Source organism: Scyliorhinus torazame, chromosome 19 (assembly GCF_047496885.1).
Source record: "Scyliorhinus torazame isolate Kashiwa2021f chromosome 19, sScyTor2.1, whole genome shotgun sequence".
In the NCBI taxonomy this organism is placed as follows: domain Eukaryota; kingdom Metazoa; phylum Chordata; class Chondrichthyes; order Carcharhiniformes; family Scyliorhinidae; genus Scyliorhinus; species Scyliorhinus torazame.
This window is the reverse complement of record NC_092725.1, coordinates 47936698-47964204: the sequence shown is the minus strand read 5'-3', so window position 1 is coordinate 47964204 and position 27507 is coordinate 47936698. Positions and strand designations below refer to the sequence as shown.

Below are 27507 nucleotides of genomic sequence, written 5' to 3'. Positions count from 1 at the left end.
TGAATGATGGGACAAGATAATGCACTGCTTACTCCCAGCAGGTTCCTCTGTCTAATAGTTCCTTGCAGGACTCCCCCCTCTCCAACCGGCTTAGTGTCTTATGTGATGAAAGGTTAGTGTCACACCAGCCCTCTGTGGAATGCGCCAGGAACTGAGTGAACTTGGGCAGCAGCTAATGCTGCTCCATTTAAGGTTGGGTTTTGAGTGTTTCTGCCTGGCCGCAGAAGTTCCCAGCAGCTAATCTGAAGAGTGCCTGTCACTGAACACCTTACTACTGTCACGCTGCAGAATTTTAATTCATGCCGGTATGTAGCTGATGTTTTTAATACCCAGTTAATAGCTGACTTCTTTAACCAATTAGAGTTTGTTTCCATGGCAACCCACATGACACAGAGGCACATCTTTGCTTGTTGTGGAATCTGCTTCCCTTGTCAGTAGGACAGTGATTTCACATCGGAGACTTCTGCTCGTGTGTGTGTGTGTGTGTGTGTGTGTGTGGGCTTCACAGCTAAATCTGACCCTGTTAAATCTTCAGACCTTTGGCATCACAATGACCTCCTGCTTTCACCTCTGTGAGATTGCCTGACTCTATGCCGCCTCAGCTCATTATGGCCATAATATGATAGAACTTTACATTAAGTTTCAAAATGATTTAATGATGCACAGGAACACTGGGCGAGATTCTCCACTCTTGCGCCGGTTGGGAGAATCGCCTGGGCCGCCAAAATTTCCCGCGACGCCGGTCCGACGCCCTCCCGCGATTCTCCCAAGCAGTGGGAACGGCCCCGTCGAGTTCAGCGGGCCGCAGGCCGGAGAATCGCCGGACACACCCAAAATGGCGATTCTCCGGCACCCCCGCTAGTCTCAGGCCCGGATGGGCCGAGCGGCCAGGCCAAAACGGTGAGTTCCCCCTGGCGCCGTCCACACCTGGTCACTGCCGTCGGGAACAGCGCGGGAACGCTGGGGGGGCGGCCTGCGGGGGGGGGGGGGGGGGGGAGGAGGGGGGATCCTGCACCGGGGGGTACCTCAAATGTGGGATGGCCCGCGATCGGTGCCCACCGATCATTGGGCCGTCCTCTCTGAAGGAGGACCTCCTTCCTTCCGCTGCCCCGCAAGATCCATCCGCCATCTTCTTGCGGGGCGGACTCGGAGAGGACGGCAACCACGCATGCGCGGTTATGCGGCGCCGGCCGCGTCATGTATGCGGCGCCGCCTTTATGCGGCGACAAGGCCTGGCGCGTGTAGATGACGCAGCCCCGCTCCTAGCCTATTATCGGGCCCTGAATCGGTCGGGATAGGGGCCGTTTCGCACCGTCGTGAACCTCGACGCCGTTCACGACAGCGTGGGCACTTCGGCGCGGGAGTGGAGAATCCCGCCCATGACCTCCGAGCTACCAACCATCATCACTTGGAAACATATCGCTGTTCATTCACTGTCACTGGGTCAGAATCCTGGAACTCCCTCCCTAACAGCACTGTGTGTGTACCTGCACCTCATGGACTGCAGCGGTTGAAGAAGGCAGCTCACCACCAGCTTCTCAAGGGCAATGGGATGGGCAATAAAAACTCCCACATCCCGTGAAAGAATTTTTAAAAAATCATTCTGAAATCAGGGTCTTAAATCTGAACAAATAAGCTTATGCAGGTACGAGAGGCAGGTTGGCTATGGTGGCTTGAGAAAATACGCAAAAAGATTTGACAGTAGACAAATACAACATGGTCTAAAACAGATATACATTCCTCTAAGGCACAAACACCCAAAGAAAAAGGTAAATCAACCACAGTTAACAAAAGAGGTTTGATCAAAGCAAGTGGCTTATCAGGATGTCAGAGAAAGTGGTAAGCCTCAGGGTTGGGAGCAACTTAGAACCCAGCAAAGGAGAATCAAGAAACTGGACAGGGAAAGAAAGAGATAATATCAATTAAAACTAGCTAGGAACATAAAGGCGGAACGTAAAAGCTTCTCTAGGCTTGTGCGGAGTCTGTATGTTCTCATAAAAGCAAATTACTGCGGATGCTGGAATCTGAAACGAAAGAGAAAATGCTGGAAAATCTCAGGTCTGGCAGCTTCTGTAGGGAGAGAAAAGAGCGATGGACTCGAAACGTTAGCTCTTTTCTCTCCCTACAGATGCTGCCAGACCTACTGAGATTTTCTAGCATTTTCTCTTTCGTCTGCACGTTCTCCCCGTGTCGACACAGGTTTCCTCGGGGTCCTCTGGTTTCTTCCCACAGACCAAAGATCTGCAGGTTAGGTGGATTGGCCATGCTAAAATTGCACTTAGTGTCCAAAAGAGGTTGGGTGGGGTTATGGGGATAGGGTGGAGGTGTGGGCCTAAGTAGGGAGCTCTTTCCAAAGGACTGGTGCAGACTCGATGGGCCAAATGGCCTCCTTCTACACTGTAAATTCTATGATTAGCTGCGTGGCTTTGACAAAGGGTCATCTGGACTCGAAACGTTAGCTCTTTTCTCTCCCTACAGATGCTGCCAGACTTGCTGAGATTTTCCAGCATTTTCTCTTTTGTTTCAGATTCCACCATCTGCAGTAATTTGCTTTTATCCAGTGGGTTTCCCACTCTCAGGCAATACAGGTATCCCCCACGCCATCCACCAGTGCAGAGAGACACACACCTCAGTGGGCGACATTAGTCAACAGGCTTCTGGGTCACTGTCTGGTGAATACCACACAGCTGCTAGTGCACATTAGGTGGATGCAGGAACTACCAAAGCGAAAGCATTCAGAGGCCTGCTGGATCGCAGGACACAGCTGGCCCCAGTCAGATGCTGAGCCTCTCGCAAAGATTCTCCCTGAGCTGCTGGAGATGCAAAGGCAGAGCTGGGAAATCCAGCAGAGTGCCAGCGACATTCCAGCAGCTGCAAGGCCGAACGGGGGAGTCCCAAAGCCTGCAGTTACAGGAGGTGGTGCCGGAAATGCGTGCCAACCTGGCCAACACTGCAAAGGTGATGGCCACAGTGGAAAGCCTGGGGAAGGACTTCCAAGGTTTGAGTGACAAAGTCCAAGGCATGGCTCAGTCTCTGAGAACCATGGCTGAGGGCCTCAAAAGCATGGCCCAGTCACAGGGGGCCATGGCGAAGGGCCTCGAAAGCATGGCCCAGTCACAGGGGGCCATGGTGAAGGGCCTCGAAAGCATGGCCCAGTCACAGGAGGCCACGATTAAGGGCTCTTACACCATGGTGCCGACAGTCGGGCCTCCAGGCAGATAACACAGAGACTCGCTCCAGCTGCCCCTCTGCCCTATGGAGTAGCCCAGGGGCCCTGAGGCAGAGGGAAGCATTGGAGACCATCCTGGGGCCTTCTACCCAGGAGCCTCTGGCAGTCCCCAGCAATCCTGAACCCCCCCTTCCTGACACCAGTGACACCTGAGAGTTGGTCGGGTCCCTCCAGGTCCAGGACCCCCAGAGGATGCCCGCCAAGGGCATTTCAGGCCACAGGGCACAGAAGGTAGCATGCCGCCTCCACTTCTGATATGCAATCTGGGTAGACACCTAGATGTATTGCTAGGCCACACCTAGAAGTATCATGAACACAGAGTAAGCATGGGTGAAGGCAGACATCATAGTCAGGGAGTGGATAATTGTAACTGTAAGTAATCACCATTATATAATTTTACATCTCAAAGCCACAACTCCTCTGTGTTTGATACCTTTCCCACAGGGAGTTTATCTCCCCATTTATACTCAGATCCTCCGACAGGCCCTCCAATCATCCCAATAGTGAGAGTCCTTGAGACCCAAAATGGCATCATGTAATGTCAACCTCATCATTCACTGAAACCTAGGACTTAATTGAACTTCCAAAGCTTTCTGAGGTGGAGAATGTGAGGAAAGTGTTAATGTTCCCCAGTGCTTTGTTTAACAGACCACACTGATTGTTTGATAAGCCACAGGCTGGCGCAATGGTTAGCACTGCTGCCTCACAGCGCCAGAGATCCGTGTTCAATTCCGGCCTTGGGAAACTGTGTGTACATAGAACATAGAACATAGAAAATACAGCACAGAACAGGCCCTTTGGTCCACGATGTTGTGCCGAACCTTTGTCCTAGATTAATCATAGATTATCATTGAATTTACAGTGCAGAAGGAGGCCATCCGGCCCCCCGAGTCCGCACCGGCTCTTGGAAAGAGCAGCCCACCCAAACTCAACACCTCCACCCAACACCAAGGGCAATTTGGACATTAAGGGCAATTTATCATTGGCCAATTCACCTAACCCGCACATCTTTGGACTGTGGGAGGAAACCGGAGCACCCGGAGGAAACCCACGCAGACACGGGGCGGACGTGCAGACTCCGCACAGACAGTGACCCAAGCCGGAATCGAACCTGGGACCCTGGAGCTGTGAAGCAATTGTGCTATCCACAATGCTACCGTGCTGCCCTTGAGAACAAATAAATCTACACTATATCATTTTACCGTAATCCATGTACCTATCCAATAGCTGCTTGAAGGTCCCTAATGTTTCCGACACAACTACTTCCACAGGCAGTGCATTCCATGCCCCCACTACTCTCTGGGTAAAGAACCTACATCTGATATCCCTCCTATATCTTCCACCTTTCACCTTAAATTTATGTCCCCTTGTAATGGTTTGTTCCACCCGGGGAAAAAGTCTCTGACTGTCTACTCTATCTATTCCCCTGATCATCTTATAAACCTCTATCAAGTCGCCCCTCACCCTTCTCCGTCCTAATGAGAAAAGGCCTAGCACCCTCAACCTTTCCTTGTAAGACCTACTCTCCATTCCAGGCAACAGAACAGAACAGAGAACAGAGAAAATACAGCACAGAACAGGCCCTTCGGCCCACGATGTTGTGCCGAACCTTTGTCCTAGATTAATCATAGATTATCATTGAATTTACAGTGCAGAAGGAGGCCATTCGGCCCTTTGAGTCTGCACCGGCTCTTGGAAAGAGCACCCTACCCAAACTCAACACCTCCACCCAACACCAAGGGCAATTTGGACATTAAGGGCAATTTATCATTGGCCAATTCACCTAACCCGCACATCTTTGGACTGTGGGAGGAAACCGGAGCACCCGGAGGAAACCCACGCAGACACGGGGAGGACGTGCAGACTCCGCACAGACAATGACCCAAGCCGGAATCGAACCTGGGACCATGGAGCTGTGAAGCAATTGTGCTATCCACAATGCTACCGTGCTGCCCTTAAGAACAAATAAATCTACACTATATAATTTTACCGTAATCCATGTACCTATCCAATAGCTGCTTGAAGGTCCCAAATGTTTCCGACTCAACTACTTCCACAGGCAGTGCATTCCATGCCCCCAATACTCTCTGGGTAAAGAACCTACCTCTGATATCCCTCCTATATCTTCCACCTTTCACCTTATATTTATGTCCCCTTGTAATGGTTTGTTCCACCCGGGGAAAAAGTCTCTGACTGTCTACTCTATCTATTCCCCTGATCATCTTATAAACCTCTATCAAGTCGCCCCTCATCCTTCTCCGCTCTAATGAGAAAAGGCCTAGCACCCTCAACCTTTCCTCGTAAGAACTACTCTCCATTCCAGGCAACATCCTGGTAAATCTTCTTTGCACCTTTTCCAAAGCTTCCATATCCTTCCTAAAACGAGGCGACCAAAATTGTACACAGTACTCCAAATGTGGCCTTACCAAAGTTTGCACTTTCTTCCCGTGTCTGCGTGGGTTTCCTCCTGTTTCCTCCCACAACCCAAAGAAGTGCAGGTTAGGTGGATTGGACATGATAAATTGCCCTAGGTGGGGTTGCGGGGATAGGGTGGGAGAGTGGGCCCAGGAAGCGTGCTCTTTCAGAGGGTCGGTGCAGACTCAGTGCTGAATAGAACATAGAACATTACAGCGTAGTACAGGCCCTTCGGCCTTCGATGTTGCGCCGACCTGTGAAACCACTCTAAAGCCCATTTACACTATTCCCTTATCATCCATATGTCTATCCGATGACCATTTGAATGCCCTTAGTGTTGGCGAGTCCACAATGTTGCAGGCAGGGCATTCCACGCCGTTACTACTCTCTGATTAAAGAACCTACCTCTGACATCTGTCCTATATCTATCTCCCCTCAATTTAAACCTATGTCCCCTCGTGCTAGACATCACCAACCGAGGAAAAAGGCTCTCACTGTCCACCCTATCCAATCCTCTGATCATCTTATATACCTCAATTAAGTCACCTCTTAATCTTCTCTCTAACGAAAACAGCCTCAAGTCCCTCAGCCTTTCCTCATAAGATCTTCCTTCCATACCAGGCAACATTCTGGTAAATCTCCTCTGCACCCTTTCCAATGCTTCCACATCCTTCCTATAATGCGGCGACCAGAATTGCACACAATACTCCAAATGCGGCCGCACCAGAGTTTTGTACAGCTGTAACATAACCTCACGGCTCCGAAACTCAATCCCTCTACCAATAAAAGCTAACACACCATACGCCTTCTTAACAACCCTCTCAACCTGGGTGGCAACTTTCAGGGATCTATGTACATGGACACCGAGATCTCTCTGCTCATCCACACTGCCAAGAATCTTACCATTAGCCCAGTACTCTGTCTTCCTGTTATTCCTTCCAAAATGAATCACTTCACACTTTTCTGCATTAAACTCCATTTGCCACCTCTCAGCCCAGCGCTGCAGCTTATCTATGTCCCTCTGTAACTTGTAACATCCTTCCGCGCTGTCCACAACTCCACCGACTTTAGTGTCATCTGCAAATTTACTCACCCATCCTGCTACGCCCTCCTCCAGGTCATTTATAAAAATGACAAACAGCAATGGCCCCGAAACAGATCCTTGTGGTACACCACTAGTAACTGGACTCCAGTCTGAACATTTCCCATCAACCACCACCCTTTGTCTTCTTCCAGCTAGCCAATTTCTGATCCAAACTGCTAAATCACCCTGAATCCCATGCCTCCGTATTTTCTGCAGTAGCCTACCGTGGGGAACCTTATCAAATGCTTTACTGAAATCCATATACACCACATCAACTGCTTTACCCTCATCCACCTGTTTGGTCACCTTCTCAAAGAACTCAATAAGCTTTGTGAGGCACAACCTACCCTTCACAAAACCGTGTTGACTATGTCTAATCAAATTATTCCTTTCCAGATGATTATACATCCTATCTCTTATAAACCTTTCCAAAATTTTGCCCACAACAGAAGTAAGGCTCACTGGTCTATAGTTACCGGGGTTGTCTCTACTTCCCTTCTTGAACAAGGGGACAACATTTGCTATCCTCCAGTCTTCTGGCACTATTCCTGTAGACAAAGATGACTTAAAGATCAAAGCCAAAGGCTCAGCAATCTCCTCCCTAGCTTCCCAGTGAATCCTAGGATAAATCCCATCCGGCCCAGGGGACTTGTCTATTTTCACACTTTCCAAAATTGCTAACACCTCCTCCTTATGAACCTCAAGCCCTTCTAGTCTAGTAGCCTGAATCTCAGTATTCTCCTCGACAACATTGTCTTTTTCCTGCGTGAATACTGACAAAAAATATTCATTTAGCAGCTCTCCTATCTCCTCGAACTCCACGCACAACTTCCCGCTACTGTCCTTGACTGGCCCTACTCTTACCTTAGTCATTCTTTTATTCCTGACATACCTGCTTTTTGTGGGCAGCACGGTAGCATAGTGGATAGCACAATTGCTTTACAGCTCCAGGGTCCCAGGTTCGATTCCGGCTTGGGTCACTGTCTGTGCGGAGTCTGCACGTCCTCCCCGTGTGTGCGTGGGTTTCCTCCGGGTGCTCCGGTTTCCTCCCACAGTCCAAAGATGTGCAGGTTAGGTGGATTGGCCATGATAAAATTGCCCTTAATGTCCAAAATTGCCCTTAGTGTTGGGTGGGGTTGCTGGTTTATGGGCATAGGTGGAGGTGTTGACCTTGGGTAGGGTGCTCTTCTCCAAGAGCCGGTGCAGACTCGATGGGCCGAATGGCCTCCTTCTGCACTGTAAATTCTATGATAATCTATGATAATCTATAGAAAGCTTTATGGTTATCATTGATCCTACCTGCCAAAGACTTCTCATGTCCCCTCCTGGCTCTTCTTAGCTCTCTCTTTAGGTCCTTACTAGCTAACTTGTAACTCTCGAGTGCCCTAACTGAACCTTCATGTCTCATCTTTGCATAAGCCTCCTTCTTCCTCTTCACAAATGTTTCGACTGCTTTAGTAAACCATGGTTCCCGTGGAACAGCAGTAGCTGTTCCTTGAACAAGCTCCACATTTCCATTGTGCCCATCCCCTGCAGTTTTCCTCTCCATCCGATGCATCCTAAGTCTTGCCTTATCGCATCATAATTGCCTTTCCCCCAGATATAACTCTTGCCCTGCGGTATATACCTATCCCTTTCTATCACTAAAGTAAACGTAATCAAATTGTGGTCACTATCACCAAAGTACTCACCTACATCCAAATCTAACACCTGTCCTAGTTCATTATCCAATACCAAATCCAAAATGGCCTCGCCTCTCGTTGGCCTATCTACATACTGTGTCAGGAAACCCTCCTGCACACATTGGACAAAAACGGACCCATCTAAAGTACTCAAACTATAACGTTTCCAGTCAATATTTGGAAAGTTAAAGTCCCCCATAACAACTACCCTGTTGCGTTCGCTCCTATCCAGAAGCATCTTTGCAATCCTTTCCTCTACAACTCTGGAACTTTTCAGAGGCCTATAGAAAACCCCTAACAGGGTGACCTCTCCTTTCCTGTTTCTAACCTCAACCCATACTACCTCAGTAGACGAGTCCTCATCAAACGTCCTTTCTGCCACCGTAATACTGTCCTTGACTAACAATGCTATCCCTCCCCCTCTTTTACCACCTTCCCTGAGCTTACTGAAATATCTAAACCCTGGCACCTGCACCAACCATTCCTGTTCCTGCTCTATCCATGTCTCCGAAATGGCCACAACATTGAAGTCTCATGTACCAACCCATACCGCAAGTTTACCCACCTTATTCCGGATGCTCCTGGCATTGAAGAAGACACACTTTAAACCACCTTCCTGCCTGCCGGTGCACTCCTGCAACTTTGAAACCTTACTCATGACCTCAATACTCTCAACCTCCTGTATACTGGAGCTACAATTCAGGTTCCCAAGCCCCTGCTGAACTAGTTTAAACCCCCCCCCCCCCCGAAGAGCATTGGCAAATTTCTCCCCAGGATATTGGTACCCCTCTGGTCCAGGTGTAGACTATCCCATTTGTAGGGGTCCCACCGACCCCAGAATGAGCCCCAATTATCCAGAAATCTGAAACCCTCCCTCCTGCACCATCCCTGAAGCCACGTGTTCAACTCCTCTCTCTCACTATTCCTCGTCTCGCCAGCACGTGGCACGGGTAACAACCCAGAGATAATAACTCTGTTTGTCCTAGATCTAGGTTTCCACCCTCGCTCCCTGAATTCCTGCCTTACCATCCCTATCCCTTTTCCTACCTATGTCGTTGGTACCTATGTGGACCACGACTTGGGGCTGCTCCCCCTCCCCCTTAAGGATCCCGAAAACACCCGAGACAGCTCCTTCTACACTGAATGACCTCCTTCTACACTGAAGGGATTTTATGTTGACCACTGTTGTGATATCACTTTAAGGGAATATTCAAATGAGCAAGTAGCCAGGGGACAGAGCAGCATGTGACCAGCAGCTAGTGGTGTGTGTAGTGTGTGTGTTGAATTGTGATTGGTGAATTAGTGTAAAGCAAACATAGAAACGCAGCACGATGGCAGAAATGTAAATTTGAAGCCCACTGAATTACCAAAAGACAAGACAGAGGCGATACGCAGATCAAAGCCCCAGGAGCCAGAACCCTTTCACAGATGGTGCTTTGCAAATTAGAGCATTAGTCGGTGTGGGTCTCAAGGGATCTCACTGCTGGGATTGTTCGGAGGACGTGTAGGAGGATCTGAGTATAGAAGCAGAGACAAACTCCCTGTGGGAAACAAATTGGTTCAGACTTGTGCATTGCAGTAGGCTCCAAATCGGGCAGGAAAAGCTGCAGGGCCATTGCGATGTCCTTGAGTGGCATTGCCGTGTAAAAGACAAAAGCTCGTGACATGGAAAAAGCTTAAACTGTCGCCGTCAAGCAAGAGAAAATAAGAAGAAAAGGCACTGATGAATGTCTCCATGTGGTAAACAAGTTACAAATTCCCTCCACCTCAGGAACATGACCACCAAGATCCACAGCATGAATTGGAAGGCCACAGATGTCCTGTCTGAAATTAGGGTTTTGAGACAATGAATGAATGAATGAAACTCTGCTTTTTAAACTTATCTGTCACCAAACCAGAACAATGCGCGGTAAAAATGAAGATAGCCATTGGAAACGAGGAGTTGCATAGAGTCAATGTTTGGGGCTTGTCTGAGGAGGATCAGAAGGAAGTTCTTAAGCTATGGAACTTTCTGGAAGGTTCGCTTCACATAAAACTGTACTTCAGGATGTACCGAATGGAACTGATGGCTTACAGACAGCAGCCACGAGGATCGATTGATTAGCTCCTCAGTAGGTGCTGTGATCATAGAAGTGCAGAAAGAGGCCAATCAGCCCATCTTTTCTGCACTGAACCTCTGAAAGAGCACTTCCACCAGGCCCACTCCCTCGCCCTATCCCCGTAACCCCACCCAACCTTTGGACACTAAGGGGCAATTTGACATGGCCAATCCACCGAACCTGCACATCTTTGGACTGTGGGAGGAAACTGGAGCACCCGGAGGAAACCCACGCACACATGGGGAGAACGTGCAAACTCCACACAGACAGTCACCCGAGGCTGGAATCGAACCGGAGTCCCTGGTGTAGCGAGCCAGCAGTGCTAACCATTGTGCCACCCTGTGATGAGGACAAGTACTGCAATTACTCAGAAGCTGAGCTGAATGAATGGATAATGGAGGTGGTTATATCTTCGACACCAACCAAAGTCTTCAAAAATGACTTTTTGGAGAAAAAGAAAGGTCGCAATATTTACACACTGCCAAAAGGTGGCAGAAAATATGGGCTGGAATTTTCCAGCTGTTGGGAATCTCTGTTCCCGCCGGCAGCGGCTGGGGGAACAGGAGAATCCCGTCCATAGTCACCATGGCGGTTATCATTGATTGCTGGACAACACCACCTGCAAACATTATGTGCAGCTACCAGTCCTGACGCAGCAGCCAGGATGCAGAAAGCAAGTGAGCTTTGTGAGAAGTGGGGTGTACTGTACACCTCGGACGCGAGGTTGGGGCTGATACAGCTGAAGGTGGTATACAGAGCGCACCTCACGAGGGCGAGGATGAGCTGATTCTTTGAAGGAGTAGAAGATGTGTGTGAGCGTTGCGGGGTGGGGGGAGTGGCGCTAATCACGTTCATATGTTTTGGTCCTGTCCAAAGCTAGGGGAGTACTGGAGGGAGGTTTTTAGGGTAAATTCCAAGCTGGTGCATGTGAAACAGGACCCGGGTCCCCGGGAGGCCATATTTGGGGTGTCGGACCAGCCAGGGTTGGAAACGGGGGCGGAGGCAGATATCATAGCCTTCGCCTCGTTAATCGCCCGAAGGTGGATCCTGTTGGGATGGAGAGCAGCCTCTCCACCCAGTGCCCTGGCGTGGCGGGGGGACCTGTTGGAATTCTTGACTCTGGAGAAGGTTAAGTTCGAACTGAGGGGAAGCTCGGAGGGGTTCGACAAGTCATGGGCACTATTTATTATGTACTTTCAAGAACTGGATAACATCGAACATTAGTTGGGGGGGATGGGTGGGAGGGTTGGGGTAGGGGGGCTGTGTGTATTAAGGGTGACTATGGGTGATCCCTGATTCCTTTTTGTCATTTGTTTATGTGAACATGCGGGCTAATGTTTGGGGTTTGGTGGGAGGATGTCATCGTTGTTATTGTTATGGGGATTGACATATTTGTTACTGATTATTGTTTATTGTTGGTGGATTTAAATTTGGGAGAAAATGTGAAAAAGGAAGAGAATAAAAATATTTCTTTAAAAAAGAAGTGGGGTGTACTGCACCCGATGTGAAGCTGTCCCGCTTTCCAAGACCTCCGCAAGGTATGCAGTGTGATAGGACATTGGGTCCACCTATGTAGGAAATCTGGTGCAACACGAGGTGCACCCAGAGGCCACAATACAATACAACCAAGGAAAAGGTATGGGCAGCAAACTAGCAGCAACAACAGGGAGTGCGCCAGAAACCCGCACAAGTGCAAACCCCTGGCTGGGTCAGAGAATCGCCGAGGGGGGGCACGATTTACGCGACACCGTTCCGACGTGTTACGCCTCAGTGATTCTCCGCTCGCGTTGGGCCGAGTGTCCGCCGAGATAGGCCGAGTCCCGCCGGCACCGTTCACGTGTGGTCCTACCCGGCGGGACCTCGCCGTTCATCCTGCGGGGGACGGCTGGTGGGGGGGAGGCGGGATACCTCCCCTTGGCCTGGCCCGCGATCGGGGCCTACCTATCGGTTGGCCGGCTTCTCCTGGTGGGGGCCTATCAAACTCCGCGCCAGGCCCCTGTAGCTCACTGCTATCTTGCGTCGGGGCTGGTGCAGAGAAGGCAACTAGCGCGCATGCGCGAATTCGCGCCGGCCGCAGCGCGCATGCACCGACCGTTTGACGCCGGTATCGGCTGTGTGAGTCGCTCCAGTGCCTTGCTGGCCCCCTGTGAGGCACAGGATCGCTGATCCTGTGGGCCTGTTGACGCCATCGTAAAACGCGAAGGCTTTTACGACGGCTTCAACCCTTAGCCTCAGGAACAGAGAATCCCGCCCAAGTTTGCGCCAGATGCACAAGGTTGACCATTCAGAGCATAAAAATCTTCAACTGAAAAGTGAACTGACTTTCCCATACTGTGAAAGTGGCACAATGTGTGGTTGAGGTCCAATAAGTTCAAAGTAAATTATTGCGGATGCTGGAATCTGAACCAGAAACGAAAATACTGGACCATCTCAGCAGGTCTGATAGCATCTGTGGAGAGAGAAGGGAACTGACGTTTCGAGTCTGGGTGGCTCTTTGTTAAAGCTTTGAGCAAATGGTCACACCAAAGTCAACAGGGGAGTGTACGCAAACAACTTACCAGTCTGGATCCTGAAGGATATCTACCTGAATCGTTGGAAGCCAATGATTCAACCTACGACAGACAAACTAAATGTGTATAATGGGCCACCTATTCATTGTACAAGTACATTAACATTGAAATGCAGCTACGTCAAGTCAGCATGGAAACCGCAAGTATTTTCCCTGGTGGTCACAAGTGGATCAGCAGTACCAGTGTTACCAGTGTGTATGGAACTCAACATTGTGACCATACATATGGTGCAGGATTCAGTGGGCTGGAGTTAAAGCTCAAATGTGGGGTGGCCAGCAATCGGTGCCCACCGATCGTCGGGCCGTCCTCTCTGAAGGAGGACCTCCTTTCTTCCGCGGCCCCGCAAGATCCGTCCGCCATCTTCATGCGGGGCGGACTTAGAGAGGACGGCAACCACGCATGCGCGGGTTGGCGCCGGCCAACCCGCGCATGCGCGGATGATGTCCATTATGCAGCGCTGGCCGCGTCATCTATGCGGTGCCGCTTTTACGCGGGCGACAAGGCCTGGCGCGGGTAGATGACGCGGCCCCGATACTGGCCCATTGTCAGGGCCTGAATCGGTCGGGACCGGGGCCTTTCCGCGCCGTCGTGAACCTCGACGGCGTTCACGACGGCGCGGCCACTTTGGCGTGGGAGTGGAGAATCCCGCCCCATGTTCTGAAGGCAGGTTAGGACAACCTTGCTAATCCATCGTCTGACCCAGTTCTCGGAGATACTGGAGAGACTTCCTGAAAAACAAGAGGGAATAAAGATGGCACAACCGACATGGAGCTGCTGAACCTCCTAGTCTGTGTGTCGGGCAGAGGGTTTAGGTCATACATCTTACGCAGAGAACCTGGTAACCTGTGGAAGTATCCAAACTGTACAGTGAGCCTTAGATCCTATGAGGTCATAAAAACTAAAGGAGCTACGCTGAGGAGAAACAAGCCTACGGGGGGGAATTGTATGACTGCAAAATTCCCAACACTTCAATTATATTGGAACTCATCTAAAGGCAAAATTGGAAGTTGAAATTTTGGAAGGTCGCCATGTAAACGAGCAACACTCCGATGATACATAGGATGCCAACAGGTCTATGAGCCGAGAACACCTAAGTGACAAGTCTGGGTCTCAGGAAGGTCACACGAGCAGGAGATCCGGGTGGTTTGGCAAGCCATCCATATGTTATTCAGACTCTTTAACTCTTAAACAGGGGTCTATCTGTTATATAAGTTGTATTCGCTACCATCCCTGCCAAATCCCGCCCCCCCTTCCCCGCCAGCTATTATAGGGTGTGACCCCCCCAGACAGTCACAAGGCCAGGTGCCCAACATAACACTGATTTATTGCTGCTTCAGTAAGAGAGCAGTGGAGTCCATGCCCACTCCTAGGGCAGGTCCCACCCTCCTTTTATAGTGAAGTTTGGTTTGAGCGCAGGCTTCATTTCAATAAAGTCTTATCAGACTGACCATCACGCTACAGGATGTCACGGAGCAGAAAGATTCAATCAAACATGCGGCTGGACTTGCTCATATTCAGCTGAGATGTGAATCAGTAAAACTGGACTGGAACATGGCTGCAGACGATTGACTCGCTGCTGTGTAAATCATTGAAGCTTCAGAAGGTAGTGCTGATTATTTTCAAAACCTGCCTGAAGAAAGAAAGTGATAAGCTTCCAAAGCATCTCAGGTGTTCCGTATCTTTCACAATATCCCATTCTTCAGCTCGACAATCATTCTGACCCTGACGGCTCACTGAGATCCTTTGCAATGGAATGAGTGTTGCAAGCCTTTTGTTGTTCAAGTACATCTCAGGCATTTTGAAGTGGATTCTTTGAAAAATTCGTGTTTGATATTGAACCCATGGATTTTTACATTGCATGTGTAACTGATCTATCACAGTGTGAGTTTATTTTTACTAAATTACTGACAACTCCACTTTCCTCCCCAGTTCCCTTGCTAGCTAATATTTTTAATGGCTCTCTCACCTTAGGTATGTTCTCTCTTTCAAATCATATCATTCCTCTTCTTAAAAAAGAACCAGGTTACACCTCTGTGCACCCCATCACCAGCCTCCCCTTCACTTCAATGTTGTCACCTCTGAAATCCATGCCCACTCGATTCCCTCCAATCAGGATTCCACCCCTGCCTGCCACAGTCTCAGAACAGCTCTTATCATTTACAGTGAAGTTGGCATTTATAGCTAAAGGAATAGAGTATAAAGGTAAGGAAATGTTGTCGCAACGATACAAAGCATTGGTGAGACCACACCTGGAGTATTGTACACAGTTTTGGTCCCCATTTTTGAGGAAAGATAGACATAGAACAGACATAGAACACAGTAACAAGTTTTACAACACCAGGTTAAAGTCCAACAGGTTTGTTTTGATGTCACTAGCTTTCGGAGCGCTGCTCCTTCCTCAGGTGAATGAAGAGGTATGTTCCAGAAACATATATATAGACAAATTCAAAGATGCCAGACAATGCTTGGAATGCGAGCATTAGCAGTGCTAATCTTTATGATTAAATCTTTACAGATCTAAAGATGGGGTAACCCCAGGTTAAAGAGGTGTGAATTGTGTCAAGTCAGGACAGTTGGTAGGATTTCGCAGGCCAGATGGTGGGGGATGAATGTAATGTGACATGAATCCCAGGTCCCGGTTGAGGCCGCACTCATATGTGCGGAACTTGGCTATAAGCTTCTGCTCGGCGATTCTGCGTTGTCGCGCGTCCTGAAGGCCGCCTTGGAGAACGATTACCCGGAGATCAGAGGCTGAATGCCCTTGACTGCTGAAGTGTTCCCCGACTGGAAGGGAACATTCCTGCCTGGTGATTATTGCGCGATGCCCGTTCATTCGTTGTCGCAGCGTCTGCATGGTCTCGCCAATGTACCATGCTTCGGGAATCCTTTCCTGCAGCGTATGAGGTAGTCAACGTTGGCCGAGTCGCACGAGTATGTACCGCGTACCTGGTGGGTGGTGTTCTCACGTGTAATGGTGGTATCCATGTCGATGATCTGGCACGTCTTGCAGAGATTGCCATGACAGGGTTGTGTGGTGTCATGGTCACTGTTCTGAAGGCTGGGTAGTTTGCTGCAAACAATGTTTTGTTTGAGGTTGCGCGGTTGTTTGAAGGCAAGTAGTGGGTGTGTGGGGATGACCTTGGCAAGATGTTCTTCTTCATTGATGACGTGTTGAAGGCTGTGAAGAAGATGTCGTAGTTTCTACGCTCTGGGAAAGTACTGGACGACAAAGGGTATTCTGTCGGTTATGTCCCATGTTTGTCTTCTGAGGAGGTCGGTGCGGTTTTTTGCTGTGGCGCGTTGGAACTGTCGATCGATGAGTCGAGCGCCATATCCCGGTCGTACGAGGGCATCTTTCAATGTGTTGAACTTTAACCTGGTGTTGTAAGACTTCTTACTGTGCTCACCCCAGTCCAACTCCGGCATCTCCACATCATGGCTGACATAGAACATACAGTGCAGAAGGAGGCCATTCGGCCCATCGAGTCTGCACCGACCCACTTAAGCCCTCACTTCCACTCTATCCCCATAACCCAATAACCCCTCCTAACCACTAAGGGCAATTTATCATGGCCAATCCACCTAACCTCCATGTCTTTGGACTGTGGGAGGAAACCGGAGCACCCGGAGGAAACCCCCGCAGACGTGGGGAGAACGTGCAGACTCCACACAGACAGTAACCCAGCGGGGAATCAAACCTGGGACCCTGGCGCTGTGAAGCCACAGTGCTATCCACTTGTGCTACCGTGCTGCCCTAAGATGTAGTGGCATTAGAGGCAGTTCAGAGGAGGTTGATTCCAGAGATGAGGGACATGATTCTCCGTCCCGCTGCACCCATTTTCTGGTTCAGCGCACCCCCGCCGGCAGCGGGACTCTCCGTCCTGGCAGCCGGCCAGCGGGGTTTCCCATTGTGGGCACTCCTACGCCGTTGGGAAATCCGCAGGTGTGAGTGCACTGCCGGCGAAACGGAGGATCCCGCCGACGGAGAATCCAGCCCACGAGGTTTGTTGTGTGAAGAGAGATTGAACAGTTTAAGCCGAAACTCTCTAGAGTTTAGAAGAATGAGGGGAGATCACATTGAGTTGTACAAGTTGATAAAAGCTATGGATAAAATTGACCTGGAGCGATGCTTCCTCCTGTGGGGCATTCGCGAACAAGAGGTCATAGTCTCAGGATTAGAGGTAGCAAATTTAAAACAGAGTTGAGGAGAAACTACTTCTCCCAAAGGCTTGTGAATCTGTGGAATTCACTACTCCAGAGTGCGGTGGTTGCTGGGGTAGTGAGTCAATTTAAGGAGGTGTTAGACAGATTTCTAATTGGTAATGGGTTGAAGGGTTATGGAGAACGGGCAGGACGGTGGAGTTAAGGCGAGGATGAGATCAGCATTGATTGAATGAATGGTGGAGCAGACTTGATGGACCAAATGGCCTAATTTGTTCCTATATCTTATGAACTTATAAACTTATCATCCTCATCCTCTGTGACTGGGACGAAGCTAGACTATTCCTCCTCATCTTTCTCAAACTGTCTGCAGCCTTTGACACGGTTTGACCACACCATCGTCCTCCACTACCTCTCCACTGTTACCCAGCATCGCGGTACTGCTCTCACCTGGTTCCAATCTTATCTATCCAATCGTAGTCAGGGATTCACTTACACGGGTTTCTCTTTCTGTTCCTGTACCATTACCTCTGGATCTATCTTTGGGCCTCTCATATTTCTCAGCTACACGCTGCCCCTCAGATTCACCATCCAAAAACACAATGTTGTTTTCCACATGTACACTGATGACAACCGGCTCTACCTCATCACTATCTCTCCTGACTCCTCCACTGTCTCTGAGTTTTTTTTTTAGAATGCCTCCAGTGCAGAAGGAAGCCATTCGGCACATCAAGCCTGCACCAAATCTCTGAAAGAGCATCCTAGCCTACTTCCCTGCCCTATCCCTTATAGTCCCTTAACCTAACCTACACATCCTACACACTAAGGAGCAATTTAGCATGGCCAATAATAATAATATTATTAATAATCGCTTATTATCACAAGTAGGCTTCAATGAAGTTACTGTGAAAAGCCCCTAGTCACCACATTACGGCGCCTGTTCGGGGAGGCTGGTACGGGAATTGAACCCGCGCTACTGGCCTTGTTCTGCATTACAAACCAGCTCTTTAGCCCACTGTGCAAAATCAGCCCCTTGATCCACCTAACTTGCACATCTTTGGACTGTGGGAGGAAACCGGAGCACCTGGAGGAAACCCATGCAGATTTGATTTGATTTGATTTATTGTCACATGTACCGAAGTACAGTGAAAAGTATTTTTCTGCGGCCAAGTACATAATAGACAAAAAAAATAATAATCAACAGAGTACATTGACAAATGGTACTTCGACAAACAGTGATTGGTTACGTGGAACAAGGGGTCAAACAAAGCAAATACATGAGCAAGAGCAACATAGGCCGTCGTGAAAGTGTTCTTACAGGGAACAGATTAGTCCGAGGGGGAGTCATTGAGGAGTTTAGTAGCTGTGTGGATGAAGCTGTTCCTATGTCTGGATATATGGGTATTCAGACTTCTGTACCTTCTGCCTGATGGAACATAGAACATAGACCATTACAGCGCAGTACAGGCCCTTCGGCCCTCGATGTTGCGCCGACCTGTGAAACCACTCTAAAGCCCATCTACACTATTCCCTTTCATCCAAATGTTTATCCAATGACCATTTAAATGCCCTTAATGTTGGCGAGTCCACTACTGTTGCAGGCAGGGCATTCCACGCCCTTACTACTCTCTGAGTAAAGAACTTACCTCTGACACCTGTCCTATATCTATCTCCCCTCAATTTAAAGCTGGGATCTGGAAGAAGGCAATACCTGGGTGGGAAGGGTATCTAATAATGATGTCTGCCTTCCTGAGGCACAAGGAGAAAGTGCAAACTCCACACAGTCACCCAAGGCCAGAATTGAGCCCAGGCCCCTGTGCTGCAAGGCAGCAGTGCTAACCACTGTGCCACCATGCCGCCCTCAAACAGTTCATCCGACATCCAGTACTGGATGAGCAGAAATTTACATAAACTAAATATTGAGAAGCCAGAAGCCATTGCCTTCAGTCCATGGCTTTAACTCTGTTCCTTAGCCACTGATTCCGTCCCTCGCTCTGAACTAGATGAGAATGGAACCATGCGAGAGCAGTACCGCTATGCTGGGTATCAGTGAAGAGGTGGAGGAGGACGATGGTGTGGTCAAACCGTGTCAACAAACAAACAAAGAACAAAGAAATGTACAGCACAGGAACAGGCCCTTCGGCCCTCCAAGCCCGCGCCGACCATACTGCCCGACTAAACTACAATCTTCTACACTTCCTGGGTCCGTATCCTTCTATTCCCATCCTATTCATATATTTGTCAAGATGCCCCTTAAATGTCCCTATCGTCCCTGCCTCCACTACCTCCTCCGGTAGTGAGTTCCAGGCACCCACTACCCTCTGCGTAAAAAACTTGCCTCGTACATCTACTCTAAACTTTGCCCCTCTCACCTTAAACCTATGCCCCCTAGTAATTGACCCCTCTACCCTGGGGAAAAGCCTCTGACTATCCACTCTGTCTATGCCCCTCATAATTTTGTATACCTCTATCAGGTCGCCCCTCAACCTCCTTCGTTCCAGTGAGAACAAACCGAGTTTATTCAATCGCTCCTCATAGCTTATGCCCTCCATACCAGGCAACATTCTGGTAAATCTCTTCTGCACCCTCTCTAAAGCCTCCACATCCTTCTGGTAGTGTGGCGACCAGAATTGAACACTATACTCCAAGTGTGGCCTAACTAAGGTTCTATACAGCTGCAACATGACTTGCCAATTCTTATACTCAATGCCCCGGCCAATGAAGGCAAGCATGCCGTATGCCTTCTTGACTACCTTCTCCACCTGTGTAGCCCCTTTCAGTGATCTGTGGACCTGTACTCCTAGATCTCTTTGACTTTCAATACTCTTGAGGGTTCTACCATTCACCGTATATTCCCTACCTGCATTAGCCCTTCCAAAATGCATTACCTCACATTTGTCCAGGTTAAACTCCATCTGCCATCTCTCCGCCCAAGTCTCCAGACAATCTAAATCCTGCTGTATCCTCAGACAGTCCTCATCGCTATCCGCAATTCCACCAACCTTTGTGTCGTCTGCAAACTTACTAATCAGACCAGTTACATTTTCCTCCAAATCATTTATATATACTACAAAGAGCAAAGGTCCCAGCACTGATCCCTGTGGAACACCACTGGTCACAGCCCTCCAATTAGAAAAGCATCCCTCCATTGCTACCCTCTGCCTTCTATGGCCTAGCCAGTTCTGTATCCACCTTGCCAGTTCACCCCTGATCCCGTGTGACTCCACCTTTTGTACTAGTCTACCATGAGGGACCTTGTCAAAGGCCTTACTGAAGTCCATATAGACAACATCTACTGCCCTACCTGCATCAATCATCTTAGTGACCTCCTCGAAAAACTCTATCAAGTTAGTGAGACACGACCTCCCCTTCACAAAACCGTGCTGCCTCTCACTAATACGTCCATTTGCTTCCAAATGGGAGTAGATCCTGTCTCGAAGAATTCTCTCCAGTAATTTCCCTACCACTGAAGTAAGGCTCACCGGCCTGTAGTTCCCGGGATTATCCCTGCCACCCTTCTTAAACAGAGGAACAACATTGGCTATTCTCCAGTCCTCCGGGACATCCCCTGAAGACAGCGAGGATCCAAAGATTTCTGTCAAGGCCTCAGCAATTTCCTCTCCAGCCTCCTTCAGTATTCTGGGGTAGATCCCATCCGGCCCTGGGGACTTATCTACCTTAATATTTTTTAAGACACCCAACACCTCGTCTTTTTGGATCACAATGTGACCCAGGCTATCTACACCCCCTTCTCCAGACTCAACATCTACCAATTCCTTCTCTTTGGTGAATACTGATGCAAAGTATTCATTTAGTACCTCGCCCATTTCCTCTGGCTCCACACATAGATTCCCTTGCCTATCCTTCAGTGGGCCAACCCTTTCCCTGGCTACCCTCTTGCTTTTTATGTAAGTGTAAAAAGCCTTGGGATTTTCCTTAACCCTATTTGCCAATGACTTTTCATGACCCCTTCTAGCCCTCCTGACTCCCTGCTTAAGTTCCTTCCTACTTTCCTTATATGCCACACAGGCTTCGTCTGTTCCCAGCCTTTTAGCCCTGACAAATGCCTCCTTTTTCTTTTTGACGAGGCCTACAATATCATTCGTCATCCAAGGTTCCCGAAAATTGCCGTATTTGTCTTTCTTCCTCACAGGAACATGCCTGTCCTGTATTCCTATCAACTGACACTTGAAAGCCTCCCACATGTCAGATGTTGATTTGCCCTCAAACATCCGCCCCCAATCTATGCTCTTCAGTTCCCGCCTAATATTGTTATAATTAGCCTTCCCCCAATTTAGCACATTCATCCTCGGACCACTCTTATCCTTGTCCACTAGTACTTTAAAACTTACTGAATTGTGGTCACTGTTACCGAAATGCTCCCCTACTGAAACATCTACCACCTGGCCGGGCTCATTCCCCAATACCAGGTCCAGTACCGCCTCTTCCCTAGTTGGACTGTTTACATATTGTTTTAAGAAGCCCTCCTGGATGCTCCTTACAAACTCTGCCCCGTCTAAGCCCCTGGCACTAAGTGAGTCCCAGTCAATATTGGGGAAGTTGAAGTCTCCCATCACCACAACCCTGTTGTTTTTACTCTTTTCCAAAATCTGTCTACCTATCTGCTCCTCTATCTCCCGCTGGCTGTTGGGAGGCCTGTAGTATACCCCCAACATTGTGACTGCACCCTTCTTATTCCTGATCTCTACCCATATAGCCTCACTGCCCTCTGAGGTGTCCTCTCGCTGTATAGCTGTGATACTCTCCTGAACAAGTAGCGCAACTCCGCCTCCCCTTTTACATCCCCCTCTATCCCGCCTGAAACATCTAAAACCTGGAACGTTTAGCTGCCAATCCTGCCCTTCCCTCAACCAGGTCTCTGTAATGGCAACAACATCATAGTTCCAAGTAGTAATCCAAGCTCTAAGTTCATCTGCCTTACCCGTAATGCTCCTTGCATTAAAACATATGCACTTCAGGCCACCAGACCCGCTGTGTTCAGCAACTTCTCCCCGTCTGCTCTGCCTCAGAGCCACACTGTCCATATTCCCTAGTTCTCCCTCAACGCTCTCACCTTCTGACCTATTGCTCCCGTGCCCACCCCCCTGCCATACTAGTTTAAACCCTCCCGTGTGACACTAGCAAATCTCGCGGCCAGGATATTTATGCCTCTCCGGTTTAGATGCAACCCGTCCATCTTATACAGGTCACACCTGCCCCGGAAGAGCTCCCAGTGGTCCAGATAACCGAAACCCTCCCTCCTACACCAGCTGTTTAGCCACGTGTTTGTCTGCTCTATCTGTCAAAGGTTAGGTCAGCTGGATTGGCCATGATAAAATGCCCCTTAGTCTCCAAAGATGTGCAGGTTAGGTGAGGTAACGGGGATAGTTCAGGAGAGTGGGACTAGGTAGGGTGGTCTTTCAGAGGGCCGGTGCAGACTCGCTGGGGCGAATGGCCTCCTTCTGCACCGTAGGGATTCTATGATTCTATGGATATCTCCGGTGTCTATGTCCTCATTTCACCAATTGCCATTCACCTATCACCACTGCTCTTACTGATTGGCTCGCAGTCAAGCAACACTTTGAAATTCTCATCCTCCTTATCAGATCTCTTTACAGCCTCCCTTTGTCTGTAATCTACACCAGTTCTCCAACCCATTAAGGGAGGCAGTGTTGCAGTGGTATTGTCACTGAATTCGCAATCTGCAGACCTAAGGTTCACATCCACCATGGCAAATAGTGGAATTTGAATTCAGTGACAAAAATCTGGAATTAAAAGTCTAATGATGACCATGAAACCTTTGTTGATTGTTGTCCATCTGCTTTGCTGGTTTAGCACAGTGGACTAAACAGCTGGCTCGTAATGCAGAACAAGGCCAGCAGCACGGGTTCAATTCCCGTACCAGCCTCCCCAAACAGGCGCCGGAATGTGGCGACTAGGGGCTTTTCACAGTGACTTCATTGAAGCCTACTTGTGACAATAAGCGATTATTATTATTAATCCCCTTTAGGGAAGGAAATCAGCCGTCCTTACCTGGTTTGGCTTACGTGTGACTCCAGATCCACAGAAATGTGCTTGGCTCTTAAATGTTCTTTGAAATGGGCTCACAAGACATAGAGCATCACGGTGGCACAGTGGTTAGCACTGCGGCCTTACAATGCCAGGGACCCGGGTTCAGTTCCGGCCTCGGGTGACTGTGCAGAGTTTGCATGTTCTCCCCATGTCTACGTGGGTTTCCTCCGGGTGCTCCGGTTTCCACCTACAATCCAAAGATGTTCAGGTTAGGTGGATTGGCCATGCCATAATTATCCCTTAACGTCTAGGGATATACGAGTTAGGTGGGGTTAGGGAGTTGCAGGGGATAGAGTGGGGGCCTGGGTGCTCTCATGGACCAAATGGCTTCCTTCTGCACTGTAGAGATTCTATAATTTCTTTGTCGCCTAGTTCAAGGGCAATTAGGGATGGGTAATAGATGCTGTGTTTACCAGTGAAACCCACAGCCCATGAATGAACAACAAAAAAATTCATCCAACTCTGTTGTCTTGAGCATCCTTGATTTTGACCACTCATGACACTACTCACTGCACTATCTCTCTTTTTTCCTTAAAATAGACCTCTTTGACCTCTCCCCAATTTTTCTTCATGTACCTCGGTGTTAAACGCTCCTAAGAAACGTGGTCAGATATTTTACAGTGTTAAAAATGCCATGTGAATACAAGTTGTTGTTATTTATATCCCGAGCTCTTTGCAGCTGCATCTGCAGAAGTCAAAATTGCAGTCTATCCTAAGAAAGTTCCTTGGGTTCTTGTATAGATTTGTCAACTCTGTTTGGACATATTCCTGGAGGTTCAATTGCATGACCTCCTCCTTTAACCATTCCACCCTGTCAAACAACTCTTATCCTATCCTCAATATTTTTACAGCTAATAACTAACTAGAAACAAAAGTGTTTATCCTTTTTATACCCTGATGATATTTTCAATTGTGTTACTCACTGCCGTGCCCCAGAGATTAATATTTAATTCCTCAGGACTTCAGGACAAAGGATAGCAAGTATCACTTTGTATAATGTCATGCCCTGGGAAAGAGAGGCACTAACAGCTCCCCCACCCCTCCCTCCCCCGCCCCCCACCGCACGACCTCCCCGAGTTTGTCCCTTGATCGCTAAAATATTGAAATATTGCTGGTATAAGAGGAAAGAAACAATTTATACTATACGGGAAGAGAATGCTGATTGGTGGCAAGTGGACTATGATTAGTCCAGTTGTTGCCATGGAGAATGCATCAGGAGCCTCCTCATACAGTATAAATTTGTTGTTTTCCCTTATACTGGAACTTTTGCAAGGTTTTCTGATGAGTGCAAGATGAAAAACTTTGACAGGTCTCTTTCTTTCAGCAATACTTAAAGTCTGGTCTACCAAACGACTAAAATATTTATTTGTTTTGCAGGAAAGCAATCCTGAGGTCAGGCCTGCAGCACCTAGCTCCAGAACAGGCACCCAGTCCTATCCTGAAGAATGGACCTACCAGGGAGATGAGGACCAGCCCTGACTGGACTGTGAGTTCTTGTATCAGTTGTTGGGTATGAAGTGTGCAACAGCTTATGCAGGAGGATATGGGATGTGATACATTATGAAATGTTGGGTGGAGCATATTAGTTCCTGGGCCACCTGGATTATGGAAATGCCACCTTTGTTTTCATTCGTCTGTGGGATGCAGGCAACATCTCTTTAGTCAACCACATTGCTGTGGGTCTGGAGTCGCATGTAGGCCAGACCAAGTAACTGTGGCAGATTTCCCTCCCTAAAGAACATTAGTGAAATAGATGGATTTTTATGACAAACATTGTTTCATGGGTCTAAATTTTTACGTTAAATCCCTGCCATCTGAAGGTTCAACAGAGAACACATCCCCGCCGATTCCTACAGCCCCACCACTATTTTATGCTCCAATGAGCATTGATTTGCATAAAGCATGACTTCCATCCCGCACTCGTGAGGAAGTCCCGCCTTGAAGAGCTTCTGGCCAATCAGATTGGCCATAAGTCGCCCAGTTCCTCCAAGAACAGGGCGACAGTGGCCAGAAGAGGCACTGCAAGAAGCCTCCTGAGCCCAGGTCCTGGGAACTGGTAAGTTTCATAGTGGGGAGAGTAGTGAAGGCCTGGGGGTTTGCGAGGGGAATGATTGGGTCATGGGGTATAGGCGAGGTCGTGGAGTGTGCAGGATGATCTGGGGGTCACTGTGCTGCTCTATGTCTTGTGAGCCCATTTCAGAGGACATTTAAGAGTCAACCACATTTCTGTGGATCTTAAAGGGAGAGCACACGCAGTCACCCACACATTTCTCACCCAAGGTCTAACTCTCATCATTTCCTGAGCTGTGATCTGCCCGACAGCCTAAAAATTGAGACCGGGTGGGTAACGGCCTTTAGGTTGCCATTAAGTTGCCACTTAAGGACCTGAATTGGGGCAAGGTTGGGCTTCCTACCCGAGGCCCTCCCCCAATATAAAATCATTCCCAGGTCAGAGCGGGCAGGCACCCAGAGGAAATCTAGTCCGTGCAATTTCAAACTCCTCCACCTGGCCTCAGAACCTGCCGGGGTGGGGGAAGCGTACATTCTGGCCATGGTCACCATTATTGATACTAGCTGTCAATTCCAGTGTTTTTTAAAATAAATTTACATTCCACCAGCTTCCATACTGGGATTTGAACCCATGTCCCCCAGAACATTAAGCAGGGCCTCTGGATTACTATTCCATTATCACAATCTCCCTCCATCAAATAGACAGCAATATGGGCAGCATGGTAGCACAGTGGTTAGCACAGTTGCTTCGCAGCTCCAGGGTCCCAGGTTCGATTCCCCGCTGGGTAACTGTCTGTGCAGAGTCTGCACGTTCTCCCCGTGTCTGCGTGGGTTTCCTCCGGGTGCTCCGGTTTCCTCCCACAGTTCAAAGACGTGCAGGTTAGGCAGATTGGCCATGATAAATTGCCCTTAGTGTCCAAAAAAAGGTTAGGTGGGTTACTGGGTTATAGGGATAGGGTGGAGGTGTGGGCTTGAGTGGACTGCTCTTTTTAGGAGCCAGTGCAGACTCGATGGGCCGAATGGTCTCCTGCACTGCAACTTCTATGATTCTATATGGTGTGGTGTTTCAGATATTCTGAAACTTGTTAGGTTTCTCCTTGTGGGCAGAACTCTCTCACTGGTTCAGGTACTACTTATAAGCTCCTTTGTTTTGATGGCACTGCAAAAGAAAAATCAACAGAATGGAAAATTGGGTGGGATGGACAGAATGGGAAATGGGGCAGGTTGGGAAATGGGACAGGGTGGACAATGGGCAGGGTAGGTATTGGTACAGGGTGGGCAAGATCAGAGTGGGCAATGGAGCAGGGTGGGCAATGGGCATGGTGGCCAATGGAAAGGCTGGGCAAGATCAGAGTGAGCAATGGGGCAGGGTGGGCAATAGACAGGGTAGGCAATGGGGAAAGGTGGACAATGGAACTGGGTGGGCAATGGAACAGTTTGGGCAAGATCATAGTGTGAAATGGGGCAGGGTAGGCAATGGCAGGGCAGACAATGGGGCAGAGTGGGCAAAGACAGGCTGAGCAGGGTGGACAATGGGCATGGTGGGCAATGGGGCAGGGCAAGCAATGGGCATTGTGGGCAATGGGGCAGGGTGAGCAATGGGCATGGTGGGCAATGGGGCAGGGTGAGCAATGGAGAATGGTGGGCATTGGGGCAGGGTGAGCAATGGGAAGGGTGGGCAATGGAGAATGGCGGGCAATGGGGCATGCTGACAAATAGGCAATCTCAAAACTGAGATTGATAGATTTCTGGTCGACAAGGGTATGAAATGATGCGGAAACAAGGTGGATGGAGTGAATTGTGATGCAGATCAGCAACAAACTAACTGGATAACAGACAGGCTCAGGGGGCTAAACAACTGTTCCTAAGTTCCTCAAAGGTAATAATGAATGGATAAGATATCCAGAACAGTTCATCGACACTCAGCTCTACAAAAGGTCTGTATAGGCCTCCCATTGCTGTTAATGTGGTTTAAGATGCTTATAGTGTGCTTCCTAGCAAACTCGTTTGATGTCTGCTATACTGAGAGAAATCAGGCCTGCGTCACCTTGTGAGTGGAGAATGGAGGATTGAGTGGTTAGAAAGTTTGCTACTTACTATATGGGCCTTGTCTCAATTGTATTGTGATCGCCACAGTGATGTGTACCCTAATAAAAGATGCATTTGGAACGTGAATGAATATCTG

The 27507-nt window shown here is 48.9% G+C and overlaps 1 protein-coding gene across 3 annotated transcripts in view; it reads left to right on the top strand.

Moving 5' to 3' along the window:
* dgki (diacylglycerol kinase, iota) overlaps positions 1-27507 on the top strand; it is a 558727-nt gene that overhangs the window by 89103 nt on the left and 442117 nt on the right. For all 3 annotated transcript variants that reach the window (XM_072484255.1, XM_072484256.1, XM_072484254.1), the window contains exon 2: positions 24690-24798. In XM_072484255.1, coding sequence (XP_072340356.1) covers positions 24690-24798 — 109 coding nt within the window. The remainder of the gene's footprint in view (positions 1-24689; positions 24799-27507) is intronic.